Here is a 22,450-nt window from a genome sequence, read left to right as displayed (position 1 = left end):
AACTCCATTACAATAAGGTGACTTAACCATGAGGCCACAGTTTCTCAGACCACTTTCCTTGGTTCCCTGGGAAGCTGATTCCTGCATCTCTAGGAACTCGGTGAAAGAAAAAGATTTTCTGATACATATGTTGGACACATCTCACAAACCCCAAATTCCCCAGACCACTGGGGACCCAAAGATGCTGATGGTGAATTCTAGTCCTCCAGTCTGAGGAGGTTTCTGCACCTCACATGACAGAATAACCTACACTGGTAGTAGCACAGGCACAGCAAGGCAGGGTGAGGGAGGCTACTAAGCACTTAGGCACATAGGAATGAATGCAAACACACATGGGAACGAGTGCACACAGCTTCTGCATGCTACATCTTCTCACTGAGCTCATGATGGAGGGGAAGGAGTGGGAGTTTCACATAGACACCGAGGTACACCATTCTGCCCTCTCCCCACACTCATCCAAACCCAGAACATACCATCACCAGAAGCTGCCTCAGTCCCAGAGGACACTGTCAGGCATCTGTGCATGCCACAACAAATCCAGGCTGTCTGATCTCAGCCCCATTAAGGGCGGAGCAGTGTTCCTTGCCATGCTCCTAAATGTAGCTGCTTGTCACAGGAAGGTGCTTCTCAGTTACTCCAGCTGAATGGTCTTTCCTCCCTGATGGTTCTGCTGCAAGTTTCCCTGTCCATTTTACCCATGCAGGCCCTCCAGAAAGTGCTGCTGATCTCCCCTGGGCAAGGAGATTAAGAGATAGGGACAGAATGGAATTTGCTCTCAGGAAAGTGCCTGAGAGACTGAATGTTAATTCTCCCTAATGCTTCTCTGCCACGTGTGTGAATCACAGCTGAAAGCATGAGGGCTTCACTACCTATTTATAGCAGCTTCATCTCCTTCTGACATCTGAACAGGAGGCGATTAACTCATGAGATGGGCAGCCCCTGTGTGCCTCCAGCCAGCCATCCTTGCACAGGTTTGGGAGGGGGTGGAGAGGGCTGTTTGCAGGAAGGGGAGGTGGAGAAGCTTAAAGCATGCTCTGTGCTTAATCCTGCGCAGCCTTCTGGATTTCCCCTGCACTGATAGCCAAGAGTCATTCCCAGCTAACAGGATCGCTATATACGGATGTGGCTGGTGTTTTCCTCCCTGCTTGCTGCTGGAGGCTGTGAAGGAAAGTGAGAGGTTGTGATTTGCATGAAGCGAAGCCTTACCCGCAGCTGTAACCCCTCCATGGCTGCTGAGAATTCTCTTCTCATCCCTTGTGCTGTCTGTCTCCATAAACAAAAGGCTCACAAAACTCTCTGATAAAGGGAAAAAATAATCTTAAAAAATGACATTAGTGCAGGAAATTAATATATACATACATATATATATATATAAAGAGTAGGAGCCAGGAGAGAAGTCAAGACACGGAATGCTCTTCTGCTAACACAGAGTAACAAAGCTCAGACCAGCAGAGCAGCTGCTGATTATTTATAGGCAGAGAAACCAATGTCCCAACGTCTAGCCCACAGTAATGCCTGCCCTCCCTCTAGTAACCATTTATCAGGGTTGTGTATTCAAAGCAAGAGCTGGACTCAAGCTCTGGGACTTGTCAGCTCCCACAAGCACCTTCATCCCACCTCCTAAATGCACAGAATTCATAGAATCACAGAATCATTAAGATTGGAAAAGATCACTAAGATCATCCAGTCCTGTCCAACCCACCCTCACCATGCCCACTGTGTCCCTCAGTGCCACATCTCCTCAGTTCTTGAACACCTCCAGGGACAGTGACTCCCCCGAGTCCCTGGACAGCTGTGCCAGTGCCTGAACACTCTTTCTGAGAGGAATTTTTTCCTAATATCAAACCTGCACTTCCCCTGGCACAACTTGAGGCCATCACCTCTCGACCTATATCTGTTACCTGGGAGAAGCAGCCAACCCTCACCTTGCCACAACCTCATTTTCACATATATTTGGAAGTACTCATAATAGTAGCATGGGAGGAAAAATCCCTTTTGCATTCCCAACTATCCACAGCAAATAAACCCATAGTGAGAGCTCTTACCAGCCTTGCTGCTGCTTTCCAGGTTCCAGTGCTGATGAATTTGGGACTGTCCTGGAGTTGCAGATGTTAAGAACATCTGAAGCACTAATCCCAACAATCACCCTCTCTGAGCACAGATTATTTATTGGCTGTGCCTCACCCCTCCTCAAGCAATGCAGCATCTGTCCAGAGCTGCAGCCAAAAGGGAGTATTACTGGTGATTTCAGGGCTCACACAGCACAGCAGAGTGCAAAACAGGGCTGGAAAGATGAGGTAGAGAGGTGGGGGGAAGTAGTTACACTCTGTAAGCAATGCGCTGGTGTTATCATGTAAAAGTGCATTATAAATGCTTTCTGAAGAGGAAGGAATAGTCATGCTCCATTTATGTGCTAAATCCATGTTGGAAGTAACCGCACGGCACCTGGCATCCTGTTGTTTTCTTCCGATGTTGATAGGTTACAAGGATATTCTCTTCATTACCATCGCTTCACGAGGAGTTGGACATGATCGATCTGGGTGAAACACTGTCTGGATGGCTGGGCCCAAAGAATTGTGGTCAGTGGAATTAAATCCAGTTGGCGGCCAGTCACAAGTGATGTCCCCTAGGGCTCAGTGCTGGGGCCGCTTCTATTTAACATCTTTATTAATGATCTTGATGAGAAGATTGAGCGCACCCACAGTAAGTTTGCAGACAACACCAAGTTGGGAGGGAGTGTTGATTTGCCTGAGGGGAGAAAGGCAATACAGAGAGACCTGGATAGACTGGATGGATGGGCCAAGGTTAACTGTATGAGTTTCAATAGGGCCAAGTGTAGGGTCCTGCATTTTGGTCACAAAACAACCCCAGGCAACCCTACAGGCTTGGGGAGGAGTGGCTGGAAAGCTGCCTGATGGAAAGGGACCTTGGTGTGCTGATGGACAGTCGGCTGAATATGAGCCAGCAGTGTGCCCAGGTGGCCAAGAAGGCCAGTGGCATCCTGGCTTGGATCAGGAATGGTGAGCAGGACCAGGGAAGTGATCCTGCCCTGTACTCAGCACTGGTGAGGCCTCACCTCGAGTGCTGTGTTCAGTTTGGGGCACCTCAGTACAGAAAGGACATGGAGGTGCTGGAGCAGGTCCAAAGAAGGGCGACAAGGCTGGGGAAAGGCTTGGGGAATGTGTGCTATGAGGAGAGACTGAAGGAACTGGGGATATTCAGTCTGGGTAAAAGGAGGCTGGGGGGAGACTTTATTGCTTTCTTCAAATACCTGAAAGGTGCTTACAGCGAGAGCGGGGTTGGTCTCTTCTCACTGGTGACAGCATGAGGGGAAATGAATCATAAAATCATAGCCTTAATGGCCTTAAGCTGCACCAGGGTAAGTTAAGTTGGATATCAGGAAAAAACTTCCTTACAGAAAGGGCTGTTAAGCACTGGAATAGGCTGGCCAGGGGGCTGGTTGAGTCAGCATCCCTGGATGTGTTTAAAATCCATTTGGATGTGGTGCTCACGGACATGATTTAGCAGAGGGATGGTGGAACTAGGGCAGTATGGTTAGGTCATGGTTGGACTTGATGACCCTAGAGGTCTTTTCAAACCTCAGCAATTTCATGATTCTATGATTCTATGATGATTCCAAAGGGTCTCTTCCAACTCGGGTTATTCTGAGATACGTTGCAGAATCTCTGGTAATTGCCCAGACACTTGATGGTGCCCAAAATATCAGGTGGAACATATAGAGCTCAGTGCCTGTGGCTGAGAATTTTGCACAAGTATTGCTGATCAGGGCTGCAAACAACCCTCCCCACTAATTGCAGTGGGTGAAACTAAACTCATCACAGTTTTGTTCGTTGCTGTTTGTGGGACCTCCTGTTTCTATCTCTCCCTTCTATCAACCTCCTCACAATTTCCTTCCCAGTATGTGCAGAAATGGAAGCATCAAAGCCCAAGAAAACTGCACATGTAGGTAACTCATGGTCTTTACATGTTACACACTGGAACTAGATGATCAGTGACGCCCCTTCCAACCCCAGCCATCTATGATTCTATGACTCTCAAATTTTCCTCCAGAGATCATTAAAATAAATACTTCTGCAATCTCCATCTCAGTGTGATTTGTAGTAAAATTCACTCACTGTTCCATATTTCTTGAGAACCATCTCTCTGAGAACCATCGGTGCTGTGCTTCTGCCCAACACATAAATGGACCTGCGTGCCTTCAGCCATGACAAGGCAGCAGAGTTTCCTCCATAACGTCATTAAGACGTCCAGGATGGCCTCACATACAGCTTCCTGCAGACCCATTCTTGAGGCTAAACACAAAAAATGTGCAGCCCATATTCTGCCTGTTAGATTAAGTCCCATGTTCCTAGAGATGGGAATGGTGTTGGGACACCGTTTATTTCTATACAACCACTCTCATCTCGTGTCCCGGTAGGCACTGAGGAAAAGCCCATATTTTGGGTTTTTCACTCACTGTTCCCTATTTCTTGAGAACCATCTCTCTGAGAACCATCGGTGCTGTGCTTCTGCCCAACACGTAAATGGACCTGCGTGCCTTCAGCCATGACAAGGCAGCAGAGTTTCCTGACGCAGAAATATTTCCTACGTTTGTCTTTCAAGCTGTTTCAGTCCCTACTAGCAACCGGGTGGCCTACCAGTGGCTGAGAGAAGGATCTCACCTTAAGGAAACCTTAGAAGGAGGAAGAATGGAAGTAACCAAGGCTTGTACCTACTCTATCCTTGCTGAAAGTCCTGTCTTTCAGATTTGCCCTCAGTCCAGCTAACCACTGGGCCTCTGGGCCGTGGAAGGCTGTGTGCGGTAGCTGCATGTTCCTGGAGTATGGTTTTCCTTTCACACCTCAAAAACCTTGTTGCCCGTTTACCTCATCCCCTTCTCATCAGTCTCACCCTCTGCCGGCCTTCTGGATCCTCCATTTTCTGGCTTTTTTCAGCAGTCTCTGCCATGGGCTGCTCTCTCAGAGCATCCTTCTGACCCAGAGAACAACAACTAGAATGGCAAAGAGCAATTTTCCTTCCTGCAGCCTCTCAAATGTGCACTGCACATAACTGACTGCTCACAGAAGATTTTGTCTTTCAGAATACCTGTTACAACACAGTGACACGGCCCCAGGCTTTGAAGGCCTGTCCATGAATAGCTTTGACCTGGAAGCACCCAGGAGAGCAGTTGGATCTTAGGGAGGGACGTACATCAAACTGCTGTCCCAAGGCTTTTTAGGCCTCTCCAGCCCCTGAACTGCAGTACAGATCCATGCAAAGAATCTGCACGGTCAGCGCCATGATAAAGCACATCCCCCATAGCTCCTTCCCATCCGCAGCATCCTGCTGGACCCTCATGCATTTCTTTCTTCCAGAATCTCAATCTTCTCCTTTTTGAGTCCCTCTCTCAAACTCATTTCCCTGCCTAAAAGCGGGGAATGTCATTGGCCATGTTCTAATGGAAACAAGATTTGGTTGTGAGGGGGGACTACCAAGCGCGTTTCTGTAGTGCGTAGGGCTAGTGCTGTGCTGGTTCCACATTGGACAGCCCAAGCCAAAGCTGAACCTGCCTGTGAAGCTGGCAATACCTCTGTGAAAACATATTAGGGCAGAAAATGCCACATGGAGAGAGGAGGACAGAAATCAGATGAGGAGGAAGTGATGGATGGCAGTGCAGATATCCCCAATAGCCCATGGAAGATCTGTGCCAGATAGGCGGACCTTCTTGAAGAGAGTACAACACATGAAACACCCACATTAGTGCAGATTTGCCTAAAGCACTGCTCAGCTCTGCCCCTGTGCTGTCCTGGGTGGGAGCTGCAGGCCACCATGATGGAGCTGCAGGCCACCATGATGGAGCTGCAGGCTGCCATAGGGCCTTCCCTCCATCCCCTCTGACCTGGGCTCTACAACCCAAGGGACTTGCCGTCAGCCAGAGCCCCCACATCTGTTCCTGGGGTGATGCTCTCCAGCCGCTTGTCCCCCAGTCTGTACACAGAGCCTGGGTTGCACCGTCCCAGGGAAAGAATTCAGCACTTACATTTGTTAAAGTCCACGTGATTGGAGATGGCCAGGCTCTGCGAATTGTAAAGATTTCTCTGCAAGGCCCAGCTTCCCTCCCAGGAGACAGTCAGTAGTTCTCCCAATTTAGTACTATCCTCCCAGGAGCTAGCAGACCGCCCTTTCCAAAGCCCTGCAGGTGAACGTGCCGCAAGACAAACGATGATGACTCCCCAGATTTAAAGAAGTTCCAATGATTTTATTTGGTACTTCTTGTGGTGGGAATGTCTCTGCTTTGCTGTTGTAGCAGAGAATGCTGGTAACAAGGGAGGCAGCTGCTGTATCTACATGCCTCCTCTCAGCCCCGCTGTTGCCAATTGGGGGGCTTCGTTGTTCTTTGCCATGGTGGCATGGAATGGGCGTGGAATGAATTGGCTGCACTGCGCCAGCCTGATGTTCTCTCACAGGCTCTTGCGTTTATCTTTGGTCTCCTGCAGCTCCAACTTCTTCACAAAGCTGTAAGGGGAGAAGCAAAGATGTGCACTGGGAATCACAGAGAAGGCAGAAATATCCTGCACATCCTCAGCCATGTCTGTGGGTCCGGCTGCACTGCCATGACACACACATGCAGCTCATCATCCCAGAGCTGGGATGTGGGACCAGGCAGGGACGGGCCCTCCAGATGAGATGCCTAGGTGTCCATAGTCTGCCAGGGGAGGGATGGTCTGTATGAAGTGGAAAGGCAGAGCCAAATCCCAGCAGCACCCACCCATCCACCCTCTGCCCCCCGTTCTTCTTTCTCACATCTCCTGGGCTGGAAAGAAGCTCTGCCACAAGGGCATGGCCTCAGGAGCACTGCTCTCCACGGCACCGTGATCCCAGGGAAAGGCAGTCCCTGGGATCACTGCTCTGCGGGCAGGGTGAGGGACGCACTGGCCCTGCAGGAAAATCCACGCACTGCTGCTGCTATTTACTTGAGGTACTCCTTGGGTCTGGCTGGAGGGAGCCTGTTTTGCTCCACCTTCTTCCTCCATCCTTCCCGGCACACCTTGTACGACTCCAAGGTTCCCAGGACCTGTTTTGCCCGTAGTGACTGGACACTGCAACAGCAGAGGGAAATGCCTGCTCACATGCTGGTTGAGATGCTGCCTGCCCCAGCGCCTGCCTTCCCCCACCCCTGCATCCCATGCTGCCTTTGAGCCCCAGCACCCCGTCATGTTGGGATGGGCTTCAGGCTCCTCTGACCTGACAGTTGGTCACTCACAGCTGCTTGCCTCTGCCAGGCCTTGCAGGGAGCTGCTGCGCACTTACCTGGGCTCTGCCATTTCTGCTTGAGGGGCCACTGTCCTCTTCTTCTCTATTGGAGGAAAGCGGCAGGGAATCTCCTCGCTTTTCTTCTTGCTGGAGATCTTTTCTTTTTGCACTTTCTCCCCCTCCTGTCTCGTGGTCCTCAGAGGGGGGAAGCGCTGCTGGACTTGAGGTGCTCTGAAGTGCTTCCTCGCCTGTGTGGGAAGTAGAGGCAGATGTGAGCCCACGTTGCCGTGCAAGTGGTGCCCACCCAGCAATGGGGCCCCGGCTGGAAGAGTCCGACTCAAGCTCCAGGGGGAGCGGTGCAGACCAGGGTTGTGTGAGGCACACCAGGGAGTCCCATCTGTGCCCTCCCCACAGCACAGCCCGTCGTCTGCCCTTTGATATACTTGGACTACTTCACCTTCCCATGCCATGGGCTGAAGCATGAAGTGCAAGTGCTGTGGGTACAGAGGGAGTCCCTCACCAGAAGGAAAGGAAGAGCCTCAAAAGAAGACAGGGGATGAACTCCTCTGGAGGGCTCTCCTAGGATTCCCTCTCCATAGTTCTGTGTTTCTTGACCCATCTCACCATTGCACATACCAGTGATGTTCCCAGCTGGCTGCACAGAGGAGGGAACCTGACTTCTCCCTCCCTCTCCTTCATCTCCAGGCGCCTCTCTGACCGGCTCTTTCCAACAGGCGGCTGCACACTGCAAGCAACACAGGGAGGTTGTTAGAAAGCAGCAGGAGCCTGGAGGGAGCTCAACATGCCTGGGCCCAGTGATGACAAATGGGAGCTCAGGGCGTCATGCTGTTGGTTCCCAGAGCTCTCACCTCACAGTCTCCCTTGTAGTCCGCTCTTCTGCCAGCAGGTCGAGGTCACTTGTCCGGATGGGTGGAAAGCGGCCACGAAGGAACTGGCGTTCTCGAGCCTCTGGAAGCACAAAACAAGGAAGCTGTTCACAGCTGCATCTCTGGGACGCTGACCACAAGACAGCCATGCCAGACGCACGTGCATCTGCTGCTGCCGTCTGGCCTGGTCCCCTCATCCTTTGGGGTCAGGCTTCCTAGGGGGGTCACCGCTCTCTCCAACTACCACTCATTCCCAGCCCTCCGTTTCACACAGCCCTGCTGATCCCTCAGCAGTTCCGGAACCCATTGCTTCCATGGGTCCCCACTGGGAATAGAGGTGATCTGGGACATGCTGTCATGTTGGAGAATCTCTGGTATGAGCACTGTGGAGTCACAGGCGTGGTGACACGCTCTTGCTTCTCTCCGTTATGTCTACATGGTAGCAAGGTACCTTTTTGCTCAGCGAGATCTGCCAGTATAAATTCCGGCACCTCATCCTTGGGCAAAAAGCTGCAAATAAAGAAGAGGCAGTGGTTACCAGAAGGGCCAAGTGTAGTCCTCTGCAGCCTCTGGGACTAAGCTGCTCACACAGCTGCTCCAGACCGCAGCTACTGTCCCTTGTCTTCAGTTTTGTGAAGCAGAAAATACAACCAGGTAGTTTTTGGAAACAAAACTGATGGAAAATGCTAACATCTTGGCTATGGTTAGTTGCCTGTTCATGCTTTTCAGCCTCACCCAAAGGAAAGGGAGAGAGCAGAAGCAGCTTTATGGAAAATGGTCTTTCCTCACAGCCACTGTTCGTCCCACATAGGTGGGAATGGAAAGAGAGCCCTCATCCCGGGGACCTCCCCTGCAGACCCCCGCTCCCCAGAGCAGCTGCAGTGGCCATGGGCTTCATGGAGAAGCGCTGCTTGGACTCTGTGTGCGCGCACCAGGCCAGGAGACCGGGCCTGGCAACGACAGCCTGGGGACCTCTGGGCAGCTCGACCAGAGGGGCTGAGAAATGTCTCGTATGGTCAATTTGGGGCTACTGAAGCAGAGATGCTCACCTTGGGGGCACATAGTTCCTCTTCCGAGGCATTCTGCCAACAGCTGGCCCTTTGCGGGCTTAGATCAAGAGCGTCGGGCTTGTGATCTGCAAGGAGGACACAGAAGTGAGAGGGGATCCCCAGCAAGAAAGCCATGGCTGCTCGCAAGGGCAGCCGGCCTCCGCAGCACCCACAGCCCGGGCACCCTCCCCACATCCGCCTGTGCCTCCACGTCCTGCCCAGAGGCACTGCCCAGAGCCAAAAGTCCACCTGAGGGGGGCGTCCAAATGTGCTTAGCACCGAGCTCCTGCACTCCTCCTGTGCACGTCTCCAAACAGACCCAGCACTATCGCACTGCCTGCCTTTGCCTTCACCTCCTCGCTGCAGAGCAGCTGTCGAGAGAAGAGCGCTGGCGAGAGCAGCCACTCGCGTCTGGGCTCACCTCCACCTCTCGGGGAAGTGTGAGCTGGGAGCTGTGGGACGGGGCAGGGATCAGGGTGAGGTGCGGTGCCCCATTGTGACTCCAGCCCATGTCACAAAGGGGCTGCAGGGCCCCACCCTGCCCACGTCACCCCCTGCCAGGCTTCTCGCTCCCAGGCTGGGGGGCTGTGCTGGCCGTGGTGGGGGCTGCCCCCATCCGTCCAGTGCCTGCTGTGCTAGGAAAGCCAAAGCATGGCGCACATCCACCGTGGGACCTCACCTCAGCCGTGCAGGCACAGGAAATGTGCTTGCCAGACTTGCAGGGCAGATGAACAGCGGTTGAAAATCTTCCTGCGGCCCCATCTGCAGTTCTACATCCAGCCTGGCGCGAAGCACCGGAGGGATGTGGGGCTGTTGCAGTGGGCCTGTGGGGGAGCCCACAGAGAAGCTCGGAGGGCTGGAGCACCTCTGCTACAAAGAAGGGCTGAGAGAGCCGGGCTTGTTCAGCGTGGAGAAAGAAGGCTCCAGGGAGAGCTCGTGGCAACCTGTCTGTATATAAAGGGAGCTCTACACAAGAACAAGAGTGACTTTTTGCATGGTCTAACGGTGACGGGACAAGGGGGAATGGCTTTAAACCAAAAGAGGGGTAGTGTAGGTTAGATGTTGGAGGTAATTCTCTACTCAGAGGGCAGCGAGGCCCTGGCAGTGCTGCCCATTGCCAAGCGCAGGCCGTGGGCAGCTGATCTGGTGAGGGGCAGCCGGCCCAGGGCAGGGGGTTGGAACGGGATGATCCCTCCGGTCTCCTCCAACCAAAGGCGCTGAACGATTCTGAGACGCTGTGGCTTGCAGGGAAGGCTGCAACCAGCTCCTCCTTGCCGCTTCCCAAGCCGAGGTGAGGGCTGGATTTGGGCAGGCCCTGCGGAGCGCCGTGCCCGCACTGCGGGGCCGTGCTGCCAGCTGTCGGCTCGGCCTGCATCTCCAGAGCGGGGCCCAGCATTGGGATGGGCCGCAGGGAGAGCTGTGTGAGGCCTCTGCCAGGCAGCCCACGCACACAGAGCCTTTTCCTGGCTCTGACAAGGCGGTGTGGGCACGCTGGGCCCCACCCGGGCGAGGTGGCCCTGGGCTGGGCTCCCTTCCCAGGCTGCTGGAGGCTGAGGCGGCTGAGGCCTCCGCTGCCCTCCCTCTGGGTACCTTAAACAGCTCAGCAGTCTTGTCACAACAAGATAACCTGCATAGCCCCTTCCATCCTTCCACATGGCTTTGTGGCTCTGTAGGGATGCGTTCGGGGCATCTCATCCCTGCTGAGACTCTAGGCTGCAATTCTGGGTTGCAAATCTGACGCCACTTAGTCACATAGATTTCTGAAGGTGAAACATGCTCCAGATTCCTCCATAACGTCATTAAGACGTCCAGGATGGCCTCACATACAGCTTCCTGCAGACCCATTCTCGAGGCTAAACACAAAAAACGTGCAGCCCATATTCTGCCTGTTAGATTAAGTCCCATGTTCCTAGAGATGGGAATGGTGTTGGGACACCGTTTATTTCTATACAGCCACTCTCATCTCGTGTCCTGGTAGGCACTGAGGAAAAGCCCATATTTTGGGTTTTTCACTCACTGTTCCCTATTTCTTGAGAACCATCTCTCTGAGAACCATCGGTGCTGTGCTTCTGCCCAACACGTAAATGGACCTGCGTGCCTTCAGCCATGACAAGGCAGCAGAGTTTCCTGACGCAGAAATATTTCCTACGTTTGTCTTTCAAGCTGTTTCAGTCCCTACTAGCAACTGGGTGGCCTACCAGTGGCTGAGAGAAGGATCTCACCTTAAGGAAACCTTGGAAGGAGGAAGAATGGATGTAACCAAGGCTTGTACCTATTCTATCCTTGCTGAAATTCCTGTCTTTCAGATTTGCCCTCAGTCCAGCTAACCACTGGGCCTCTGGGCCGTGGAAGGCTGTGTGCGGTAGCTGCATGTTCCTGGAGTATGGTTTTCCTTTCACACCTCAAAAACCTTGTTGCCCGTTTACCTCATCCCCTTCTCATCAGTCTCACCCTCTGCCGGCCTTCTGGATCCTCCATTTTCTGGCTTTTTTCAGCAGTCTCTGCCATGGGCTGCTCTCTCAGAGCATCCTTCTGACCCAGAGAGCAACAACTAGAATGGCAAAGAGCAATTTTCCTTCCTGCAGCCTCTCAAATGTACACTGCACATAACTGACTGCTCACAGAAGATTTTGTCTTTCAGAATACCTGTTACAACACAGTGACACGGCCCCAGGCTTTGAAGGCCTGTCCATGAATAGCTTTGACCTGGAAGCACCCAGGAGAGCAGTTGGATCTTAGGGAGGGACGTACATCAAACTGCTGTCCCAAGGCTTTTTAGGCCTCTCCAGCCCCTGAACTGCAGTACAGATCCATGCAAAGAATCTGCACGGTCAGCGCCATGATAAAGCACATCCCCCATAGCTCCTTCCCATCCGCAGCATCCTGCTGGACCCTCATGCATTTCTTTCTTCCAGAATCTCAATCTTCTCCTTTTTGAGTCCCTCTCTCAAACTCATTTCCCTGCCTAAAAGCGGGGAATGTCATTGGCCATGTTCTAATGGGAACAAGATTTGGTTGTGAGGGGGGACTACCAAGCGCGTTTCTGTAGTGCGTAGGGCTAGTGCTGTGCTGGTTCCACATTGGACAGCCCAAGCCAAAGCTGAACCAGCCTGTGAAGCTGGCAATACCTCTGTGAAAACATATTAGGGCAGAAAATGCCACATGGAGAGAGGAGGACAGAAATCAGATGAGGAGGAAGTGATGGATGGCAGTGCAGATATCCCCAATAGCCCATGGAAGATCTGTGCCAGATAGGCGGACCTTCTTGAAGAGAGTGCAACACATGAAACACCCACATTAGTGCAGATTTGCCTAAAGCACTGCTCAGCTCTGCCCCTGTGCTGTCCTGGGTGGGAGCTGCAGGCCACCATGATGGAGCTGCAGGCCACCATGATGGAGCTGCAGGCTGCCATAGGGCCTTCCCTCCATCCCCTCTGACCTGGGCTCTACAACCCAAGGGACTTGCCGTCAGCCAGAGCCCCCACATCTGTTCCTGGCGTGATGCTCTCCAGCCGCTTGTCCCCCAGTCTGTACACAGAGCCTGGGTTGCACTGTCCCAGGGAAAGAATTCAGCACTTACATTTGTTAAAGTCCATGTGATTGGAGATGGCCAGGCTCTGCGAATTGTAAAGATTTCTCTGCAAGGCCCAGCTTCCCTCCCAGGAGACAGTCAGTAGTTCTCCCAATTTAGTACTATCCTCCCAGGAGCTAGCAGACCGCCCTTTCCAAAGCCCTGCAGGTGAACGTGCCGCAAGACAAACGATGATGACTCCCCAGATTTAAAGAAGTTCCAATGATTTTATTTGGTACTTCTTGTGGTGGGAATGTCTCTGCTTTGCTGTTGTAGCAGAGAATGCTGGTAACAAGGGAGGCAGCTGCTGTATCTACATGCCTCCTCTCAGCCCCGCTGTTGCCAATTGGGGGGCTTCGTTGTTCTTTGCCATGGTGGCATGGAATGGGCGTGGAATGAATTGGCTGCACTGCGCCAGCCTGATGTTCTCTCACAGGCTCTTGCGTTTATCTTTGGTCTCCTGCAGCTCCAACTTCTTCACAAAGCTGTAAGGGGAGAAGCAAAGATGTGCACTGGGAATCACAGAGAAGGCAGAAATATCCTGCACATCCTCAGCCATGTCTGTGGGTCCGGCTGCACTGCCATGACACACACATGCAGCTCATCATCCCAGAGCTGGGATGTGGGACCAGGCAGGGACGGGCCCTCCAGATGAGATGCCTAGGTGTCCATAGTCTGCCAGGGGAGGGATGGTCTGTATGAAGTGGAAAGGCAGAGCCAAATCCCAGCAGCACCCACCCATCCACCCTCTGCCCCCCGTTCTTCTTTCTCACATCTCCTGGGCTGGAAAGAAGCTCTGCCACAAGGGCATGGCCTCAGGAGCACTGCTCTCCACGGCACCGTGATCCCAGGGAAAGGCAGTCCCTGGGATCACTGCTCTGCGGGCAGGGTGAGGGACGCACTGGCCCTGCAGGAAAATCCACGCACTGCTGCTGCTATTTACTTGAGGTACTCCTTGGGTCTGGCTGGAGGGAGCCTGTTTTGCTCCACCTTCTTCCTCCATCCTTCCCGGCACACCTTGTACGACTCCAAGGTTCCCAGGACCTGTTTTGCCCGTAGTGACTGGACACTGCAACAGCAGAGGGAAATGCCTGCTCACATGCTGGTTGAGATGCTGCCTGCCCCAGCGCCTGCCTTCCCCCACCCCTGCATCCCATGCTGCCTTTGAGCCCCAGCACCCCGTCATGTTGGGATGGGCTTCAGGCTCCTCTGACCTGACAGTTGGTCACTCACAGCTGCTTGCCTCTGCCAGGCCTTGCAGGGAGCTGCTGCGCACTTACCTGGGCTCTGCCATTTCTGCTTGAGGGGCCACTGTCCTCTTCTTCTCTATTGGAGGAAAGCGGCAGGGAATCTCCTCGCTTTTCTTCTTGCTGGAGATCTTTTCTTTTTGCACTTTCTCCCCCTCCTGTCTCGTGGTCCTCAGAGGGGGGAAGCGCTGCTGGACTTGAGGTGCTCTGAAGTGCTTCCTCGCCTGTGTGGGAAGTAGAGGCAGATGTGAGCCCACGTTGCCGTGCAAGTGGTGCCCACCCAGCAATGGGGCCCCGGCTGGAAGAGTCCGACTCAAGCTCCAGGGTGAGCGGTGCAGACCAGGGTTGTGTGAGGCACACCAGGGAGTCCCATCTGTGCCCTCCCCACAGCACAGCCCGTCGTCTGCCCTTTGATATACTTGGACTACTTCACCTTCCCATGCCATGGGCTGAAGCATGAAGTGCAAGTGCTGTGGGTACAGAGGGAGTCCCTCACCAGAAGGAAAGGAAGAGCCTCAAAAGAAGACAGGGGATGAACTCCTCTGGAGGGCTCTCCTAGGATTCCCTCTCCATAGTTCTGTGTTTCTTGACCCATCTCACCATTGCACATACCAGTGATGTTCCCAGCTGGCTGCACAGAGGAGGGAACCTGACTTCTCCCTCCCTCTCCTTCATCTCCAGGCGCCTCTCTGACCGGCTCTTTCCAACAGGCGGCTGCACACTGCAAGCAACACAGGGAGGTTGTTAGAAAGCAGCAGGAGCCTGGAGGGAGCTCAACATGCCTGGGCCCAGTGATGACAAATGGGAGCTCAGGGCGTCATGCTGTTGGTTCCCAGAGCTCTCACCTCACAGTCTCCCTTGTAGTCCGCTCTTCTGCCAGCAGGTCGAGGTCACTTGTCCGGATGGGTGGAAAGCGGCCACGAAGGAACTGGCGTTCTCGAGCCTCTGGAAGCACAAAACAAGGAAGCTGTTCACAGCTGCATCTCTGGGACGCTGACCACAAGACAGCCATGCCAGACGCACGTGCATCTGCTGCTGCCGTCTGGCCTGGTCCCCTCATCCTTTGGGGTCAGGCTTCCTAGGGGGGTCACCGCTCTCTCCAACTACCACTCATTCCCAGCCCTCCGTTTCACACAGCCCTGCTGATCCCTCAGCAGTTCCGGAACCCATTGCTTCCATGGGTCCCCACTGGGAATAGAGGTGATCTGGGACATGCTGTCATGTTGGAGAATCTCTGGTATGAGCACTGTGGAGTCACAGGCGTGGTGACACGCTCTTGCTTCTCTCCGTTATGTCTACATGGTAGCAAGGTACCTTTTTGCTCAGCGAGATCTGCCAGTATAAATTCCGGCACCTCATCCTTGGGCAAAAAGCTGCAAATAAAGAAGAGGCAGTGGTTACCAGAAGGGCCAAGTGTAGTCCTCTGCAGCCTCTGGGACTAAGCTGCTCACACAGCTGCTCCAGACCGCAGCTACTGTCCCTTGTCTTCAGTTTTGTGAAGCAGAAAATACAACCAGGTAGTTTTTGGAAACAAAACTGATGGAAAATGCTAACATCTTGGCTATGGTTAGTTGCCTGTTCATGCTTTTCAGCCTCACCCAAAGGAAAGGGAGAGAGCAGAAGCAGCTTTATGGAAAATGGTCTTTCCTCACAGCCACTGTTCGTCCCACACAGGTGGGAATGGAAAGAGAGCCCTCATCCCGGGGACCTCCCCTGCAGACCCCCGCTCCCCAGAGCAGCTGCAGTGGCCATGGGCTTCATGGAGAAGCGCTGCTTGGACTCTGTGTGCGCGCACCAGGCCAGGAGACCGGGCCTGGCAACGACAGCCTGGGGACCTCTGGGCAGCTCGACCAGAGGGGCTGAGAAATGTCTCGTATGGTCAATTTGGGGCTACTGAAGCAGAGATGCTCACCTTGGGGGCACATAGTTCCTCTTCCGAGGCATTCTGCCAACAGCTGGCCCTTTGCGGGCTTAGATCAAGAGCGTCGGGCTTGTGATCTGCAAGGAGGACACAGAAGTGAGAGGGGATCCCCAGCAAGAAAGCCATGGCTGCTCGCAAGGGCAGCCGGCCTCCGCAGCACCCACAGCCCGGGCACCCTCCCCACATCCGCCTGTGCCTCCACGTCCTGCCCAGAGGCACTGCCCAGAGCCAAAAGTCCACCTGAGGGGGGCGTCCAAATGTGCTTAGCACCGAGCTCCTGCACTCCTCCTGTGCACGTCTCCAAACAGACCCAGCACTATCGCACTGCCTGCCTTTGCCTTCACCTCCTCGCTGCAGAGCAGCTGTCGAGAGAAGAGCGCTGGCGAGAGCAGCCACTCGCGTCTGGGCTCACCTCCACCTCTCGGGGAAGTGTGAGCTGGGAGCTGTGGGACGGGGCAGGGATCAGGGTGAGGTGCGGTGCCCCATTGTGACTCCAGCCCATGTCACAAAGGGGCTGCAGGGCCCCACCCTGCCCACGTCACCCCCTGCCAGGCTTCTCGCTCCCAGGCTGGGGGGCTGTGCTGGCCGTGGTGGGGGCTGCCCCCATCCGTCCAGTGCCTGCTGTGCTAGGAAAGCCAAAGCATGGCGCACATCCACCGTGGGACCTCACCTCAGCCGTGCAGGCACAGGAAATGTGCTTGCCAGACTTGCAGGGCAGATGAACAGCGGTTGAAAATCTTCCTGCGGCCCCATCTGCAGTTCTACATCCAGCCTGGCGCGAAGCACCGGAGGGATGTGGGGCTGTTGCAGTGGGCCTGTGGGGGAGCCCACAGAGAAGCTCGGAGGGCTGGAGCACCTCTGCTACAAAGAAGGGCTGAGAGAGCCGGGCTTGTTCAGCGTGGAGAAAGAAGGCTCCAGGGAGAGCTCGTGGCAACCTGTCTGTATATAAAGGGAGCTCTACACAAGAACAAGAGTGACTTTTTGCATGGTCTAACGGTGACGGGACAAGGGGGAATGGCTTTAAACCAAAAGAGGGGTAGTGTAGGTTAGATGTTGGAGGTAATTCTCTACTCAGAGGGCAGCGAGGCCCTGGCAGTGCTGCCCATTGCCAAGCGCAGGCCGTGGGCAGCTGATCTGGTGAGGGGCAGCCGGCCCAGGGCAGGGGGTTGGAACGGGATGATCCCTCCGGTCTCCTCCAACCAAAGGCGCTGAACGATTTTGAGACGCTGTGGCTTGCAGGGAAGGCTGCAACCAGCTCCTCCTTGCCGCTTCCCAAGCCGAGGTGAGGGCTGGATTTGGGCAGGCCCTGCGGAGCGCCGTGCCCGCACTGCGGGGCCGTGCTGCCAGCTGTCGGCTCGGCCTGCATCTCCAGAGCGGGGCCCAGCATTGGGATGGGCCGCAGGGAGAGCTGTGTGAGGCCTCTGCCAGGCAGCCCACGCACACAGAGCCTTTTCCTGGCTCTGACAAGGCGGTGTGGGCACGCTGGGCCCCACCCGGGCGAGGTGGCCCTGGGCTGGGCTCCCTTCCCAGGCTGCTGGAGGCTGAGGCGGCTGAGGCCTCCGCTGCCCTCCCTCTGGGTACCTTAAACAGCTCAGCAGTCTTGTCACAACAAGATAACCTGCATAGCCCCTTCCATCCTTCCACATGGCTTTGTGGCTCTGTAGGGATGCGTTCGGGGCATCTCATCCCTGCTGAGACTCTAGGCTGCAATTCTGGGTTGCAAATCTGACGCCACTTAGTCACATAGATTTCTGAAGGTGAAACATGCTCCAGATTCCTCCATAACGTCATTAAGACGTCCAGGATGGCCTCACATACAGCTTCCTGCAGACCCATTCTCGAGGCTAAACACAAAAAACGTGCAGCCCATATTCTGCCTGTTAGATTAAGTCCCATGTTCCTAGAGATGGGAATGGTGTTGGGACACCGTTTATTTCTATACAACCACTCTCATCTCGTGCCCTTGTAGGCACTGAGGAAAAGCCCATATATTGAGTTCTCATTAATCATCCCCACAATGGCAGGCTTCGGTTTCTACTGACAGACATTTTGTGGAGCTACGATGAGATTATAGAATCATAGAATAGCTTAGGTTGGAGGGGGCCTTAAAGCTCATCCAGTTCCAACCCCCTGCTGTGGGCTGGCTGCCTCCTGCTCCAGTCAGGATTGCCCAGGCCACGCTCAACCTGGCCTTGCACTAAGTTGTGGTAGAAGGCTGCCTTTGCCCTTGATTTTTCTTGAATTTAACTCCATTACAATAAGGTGACTTAACCATGAGGCCACAGTTTCTCAGACCACTTTCCTTGGTTCCCTGGGAAGCTGATTCCTGCATCTCTAGGAACTCGGTGAAAGAAAAAGATTTTCTGATACATATGTTGGACACATCTCACAAACCCCAAATTCCCCAGACCACTGGGGACCCAAAGATGCTGATGGTGAATTCCAGTCCTCGAGTCTGAGGAGGTTTCTGCACCTCACATGACTGAATAACCTACATTGGTAGTAGCACATCGCTAGGCACATCAAGTCAGGGTGAGAGAGGATAACAGCATTGGAGGAAAAATCCCTTTTACATTCCTTGCCATCTACAGCAAAAAAACCCGTAGTGAGAGTTCTTACCATCCTTGCTGCTGCCTTCCAGGTTCCAGTGCTGATGAATTTGGGACTGTCCTGGAGTGGCAGATATTAAGAACATCTGAATCACTAATGCCAACATCATCAGCCTCTCGGAGCACAGGTCATTTATTGGCCATGCCTCACCCCTTGTCTTGCTCCAATTTTAGGAGGGAGAGGAGGTTCTTTGATATCTGTATACCTGTCGTGAGATTAAGAACCAACTGTTCAATTGTTGGTCCGACCAGTTTATTATAAATCCTAAACAAGGAGACAGAGAAGGAAAGGACAGTGACTGTTATGAATTAGGATGTATGGGAAAGGAAGGAGGGCGATGGAAAAGACAGGAAGTAAGCAAGAATTGCTTAAAGTGGGGACTGTCACCACCAGGATCCAGCAGCGATCTCGTTTCATGCCATCCCGATGGTCCAAGGCAAAAGCGCAGGGGGAGAGCAGCAGCAGCGTGGCCAGCCTTGGGCAGCAAGCAGGTAGCAGGAATACACTGCAGGGTAAATCAGGGAGGAGGCAGCAGGACTCAGGAAGCAGGCCCAGGAGAGTCTGTCAGCATGCAGGAATTCCGTAGTGAGGAATCTGATGGCAGACACGTTTCAGGGGAGAGCAGCAGCAGCATGGGCGGCTTTAGGCAGCAAGCAGGTAGCAGGAAGAAGTCGCTGAGGCAGTCCAGAAGGGAGAGGGGCACATTGTGAGGCTACTCATGTCAGAAACCTCTTCTTCTTCATGAGGAATCGGTTGCCAGAAAACCTTTCTTCTTCTTTGTGAGGGATCTGTTGTCAGAAAACCTAGGTCCCCTTTTTATCTTTTTTCTTCTGCCATCGTGGCATTGCTGGGTGCTTGGATAAGAGTCATGTGCAACACCTCCTGGCATGGCCATCTTCCTCGAGATAAGCCCACACAAAGGACTGTTTCCTGGCCATTAATCTGGGTTTCTCTCTCTCTCCTTGCACCTGGCCTTGTCCATCTGTGTCCCTCAGACAAAGGATTTCTCAACCCTTGCCCGGACTTGTCCATCAGTGTTCTCCAGACAAAGGATTTCTCAGCCCTTGCCCATGACTTGCTCGGATTTGTTCATCTGTGTCCCCAGCAAGCTTTGAGATAATGATGTAAAGGAATAATCTTTTACACCCCTCCTCAAGCAGTGGCAGCATCTGCCCAGATCTACAGCCAAAAGGGAGTATTACTGGTGATTTCAGGGCTCACACAGCACAGCAGAGTGCAAAATGGGGCTGGAAAGATGAGGTGGAGGGGTGGGAAGAAGTAGTTACACTCTGTAAGCAATGCGCTGCTGTTATCATGTAAAAGTGCATTATAAATGCTTTCTGAAGAGGAAGGAATAGTCATGCTCCATTTATGCACTAAATCCATGTTGGAAATAACCGCATGGGTCCTGGCATCCTGTTGTTTTCTTCCGATGTTCATAGATGAGATATTCTCTGCATTACCATTGCTTCACGAGGAGTTGGACTCGATGATCCTTAAGGATCTCTTCCAACCTGGGATATTCTATGACTTGTTGTAATATATCTGGTAGCTACCCAGACACTTGATGGTGCCCAAACTTTTCAGCTGGAACCTATATGGCCCAAGTTCTGCTGATCAGGGCTGCAAACAACCCTCCTCACTAATTGCAGTGGGTGAAACCCATCACAGTTTTGTTCACTGCCATTTGTGGGACCTCCTTTTCTATCTCTCCCTTCTATCAGCCTCCTCACAATTTCCTTCCCAGTATCTGCAGAGATCTTCAATCAAAGCCCCAAAAAAGTGCACATGTAGGTAACTCATGGTCTTTACATGTTACACACTGGAACTAGAAGATCTTTGGCGTCCCTTCCAACCCCAGCCATCTATGATTCTATGACTCTCATTTTTCCTACAGAGATCATTAAAATAAATACTTTTGCAATCTCTGTCTCAATGTGATTTGCAGTAAAATTCACTCACTGTTCCTGTATTTCTTGAGAACCATCTCTCTGAGAACCATCGGTGCTGTGCTTCTGCCCAACACGTAAATGGACCTGCGTGCCTTCAGCCATGACAAGGCAGCAGAGTTTCCTGACGCAGAAATATTTCCTACGTTTGTCTTTCAAGCTGTTTCAGTCCCTACTAGCAACTGGGTGGCCTACCAGTGGCTGAGAGAAGGATCTCACCTTAAGGAAACCTTGGAAGGAGGAAGAATGGAAGTAACCAAGGCTTGTACCTACTCTATCCTTGCTGAAAGTCCTGTCTTTCAGATTTGCCCTCAGTCCAGCTAACCACTGGGCCTCTGGGCCGTGGAAGGCTGTGTGCGGTAGCTGCATGTTCCTGGAGTATGGTTTTCCTTTCACACCTCAAAAACCTTGTTGCCCGTTTACCTCATCCCCTTCTCATCAGTCTCACCCTCTGCCGGCCTTCTGGATCCTCCATTTTCTGGCTTTTTTCAGCAGTCTCTGCCATGGGCTGCTCTCTCAGAGCATCCTTCTGACCCAGAGAGCAACAACTAGAATGGCAAAGAGCAATTTTCCTTCCTGCAGCCTCTCAAATGTACACTGCACATAACTGACTGCTCACAGAAGATTTTGTCTTTCAGAATACCTGTTACAACACAGTGACACGGCCCCAGGCTTTGAAGGCCTGTCCATGAATAGCTTTGACCTGGAAGCACCCAGGAGAGCAGTTGGATCTTAGGGAGGGACGTACATCAAACTGCTGTCCCAAGGCTTTTTAGGCCTCTCCAGCCCCTGAACTGCAGTACAGATCCATGCAAAGAATCTGCACGGTCAGCGCCATGATAAAGCACATCCCCCATAGCTCCTTCCCATCCGCAGCATCCTGCTGGACCCTCATGCATTTCTTTCTTCCAGAATCTCAATCTTCTCCTTTTTGAGTCCCTCTCTCAAACTCATTTCCCTGCCTAAAAGCGGGGAATGTCATTGGCCATGTTCTAATGGGAACAAGATTTGGTTGTGAGGGGGGACTACCAAGCGCGTTTCTGTAGTGCGTAGGGCTAGTGCTGTGCTGGTTCCACATTGGACAGCCCAAGCCAAAGCTGAACCAGCCTGTGAAGCTGGCAATACCTCTGTGAAAACATATTAGGGCAGAAAATGCCACATGGAGAGAGGAGGACAGAAATCAGATGAGGAGGAAGTGATGGATGGCAGTGCAGACATCCCCAATAGCCCATGGAAGATCTGTGCCAGATAGGCGGACCTTCTTGAAGAGAGTACAACACATGAAACACCCACATTAGTGCAGATTTGCCTAAAGCACTGCTCAGCTCTGCCCCTGTGCTGTCCTGGGTGGGAGCTGCAGGCCACCATGATGGACCTGCAGGCCACCATGATGGAGCTGCAGGCTGCCATAGGGCCTTCCCTCCATCCCCTCTGACCTGGGCTCTACAACCCAAGGGACTTGCCGTCAGCCAGAGCCCCCACATCCGTTCCTGGGGTGATGCTCTCCAGCCGCTTGTCCCCCAGTCTGTACACAGAGCCTGGGTTGCACCGTCCCAGGGAAAGAATTCAGCACTTACATTTGTTAAAGTCCATGTGGTGGGAGATAGCCAGGCTCTGCGAATTGTAAAGATTTCTCTGCAAGGCCCAGCTTCCCTCCCAGGAGACAGTCAGTAGTTCTCCCAATTTAGTACTATCCTCCCAGGAGCTAGCAGACCGCCCTTTCCAAAGCCCTGCAGGTGAACGTGCCGCAAGACAAACGATGATGACTCCCCAGATTTAAAGAAGTTCCAATGATTTTATTTGGTACTTCTTGTGGTGGGAATGTCTCTGCTTTGCTGTTGTAGCAGAGAATGCTGGTAACAAGGGAGGCAGCTGCTGTATCTACATGCCTCCTCTCAGCCCCGCTGTTGCCAATTGGGGGGCTTCGTTGTTCTTTGCCATGGTGGCATGGAATGGGCGTGG

The 22,450-nt window shown here is 53.1% G+C and overlaps 2 protein-coding genes across 6 annotated transcripts; both read right to left on the bottom strand.

Annotated features, from left to right (window-relative positions):
* Nucleotides 1–6,104: 6,104 nt before the first annotated feature.
* On the bottom strand, nt 6,105–11,414 carry LOC149915250 (uncharacterized). 3 transcript variants are annotated; one of them, XM_090123044.1, is made up of 8 exons: nt 9,440–11,414; nt 9,191–9,276; nt 8,593–8,651; nt 8,124–8,223; nt 7,891–7,999; nt 7,312–7,502; nt 6,975–7,100; nt 6,105–6,516 (listed from the first exon to the last, which is right to left on the bottom strand). In XM_090123044.1, the coding sequence occupies exons 2-8, from the start codon at nt 9,220–9,222 to the stop codon at nt 6,462–6,464; spliced, it is 672 nt and encodes a 223-aa protein (XP_089979170.1). In that variant the 5' UTR covers nt 9,223–9,276; nt 9,440–11,414; the 3' UTR covers nt 6,105–6,461. The 3 variants fall into 3 exon arrangements, with proteins under 3 accessions (XP_089979170.1, XP_089979171.1, XP_089979169.1); XM_090123045.1 differs by having other exon boundaries at nt 9,544–11,414; XM_090123043.1 differs by lacking the exon at nt 9,440–11,414 and having other exon boundaries at nt 8,124–8,651; nt 9,191–9,228.
* A 1,389-nt stretch (nt 11,415–12,803) lies between these two features.
* LOC149915249 (uncharacterized) lies at nt 12,804–16,347 on the bottom strand. Of its 3 annotated transcripts, none has more exons than XM_090122974.1 (8): nt 16,274–16,347; nt 15,921–16,006; nt 15,323–15,381; nt 14,854–14,953; nt 14,621–14,729; nt 14,042–14,232; nt 13,705–13,830; nt 12,804–13,246 (listed from the first exon to the last, which is right to left on the bottom strand). In XM_090122974.1, the coding sequence occupies exons 2-8, from the start codon at nt 15,950–15,952 to the stop codon at nt 13,192–13,194; spliced, it is 672 nt and encodes a 223-aa protein (XP_089979100.1). In that variant the 5' UTR covers nt 15,953–16,006; nt 16,274–16,347; the 3' UTR covers nt 12,804–13,191. The 3 variants fall into 3 exon arrangements, with proteins under 3 accessions (XP_089979100.1, XP_089979099.1, XP_089979098.1); XM_090122973.1 differs by lacking the exon at nt 16,274–16,347 and adding an exon at nt 16,170–16,244; XM_090122972.1 differs by lacking the exon at nt 16,274–16,347 and having other exon boundaries at nt 12,805–13,246; nt 14,854–15,381; nt 15,921–15,958.
* Nucleotides 16,348–22,450: the final 6,103 nt, after the last annotated feature.

Source organism: Phasianus colchicus, chromosome 22 (genome assembly GCF_987193195.1).
Source record: "Phasianus colchicus chromosome 22, bPhaCol1.hap1.1, whole genome shotgun sequence".
In the NCBI taxonomy this organism is placed as follows: Eukaryota; Metazoa; Chordata; class Aves; order Galliformes; family Phasianidae; genus Phasianus; species Phasianus colchicus.
This window is presented reverse-complemented; position numbering and strand designations above follow the sequence as displayed.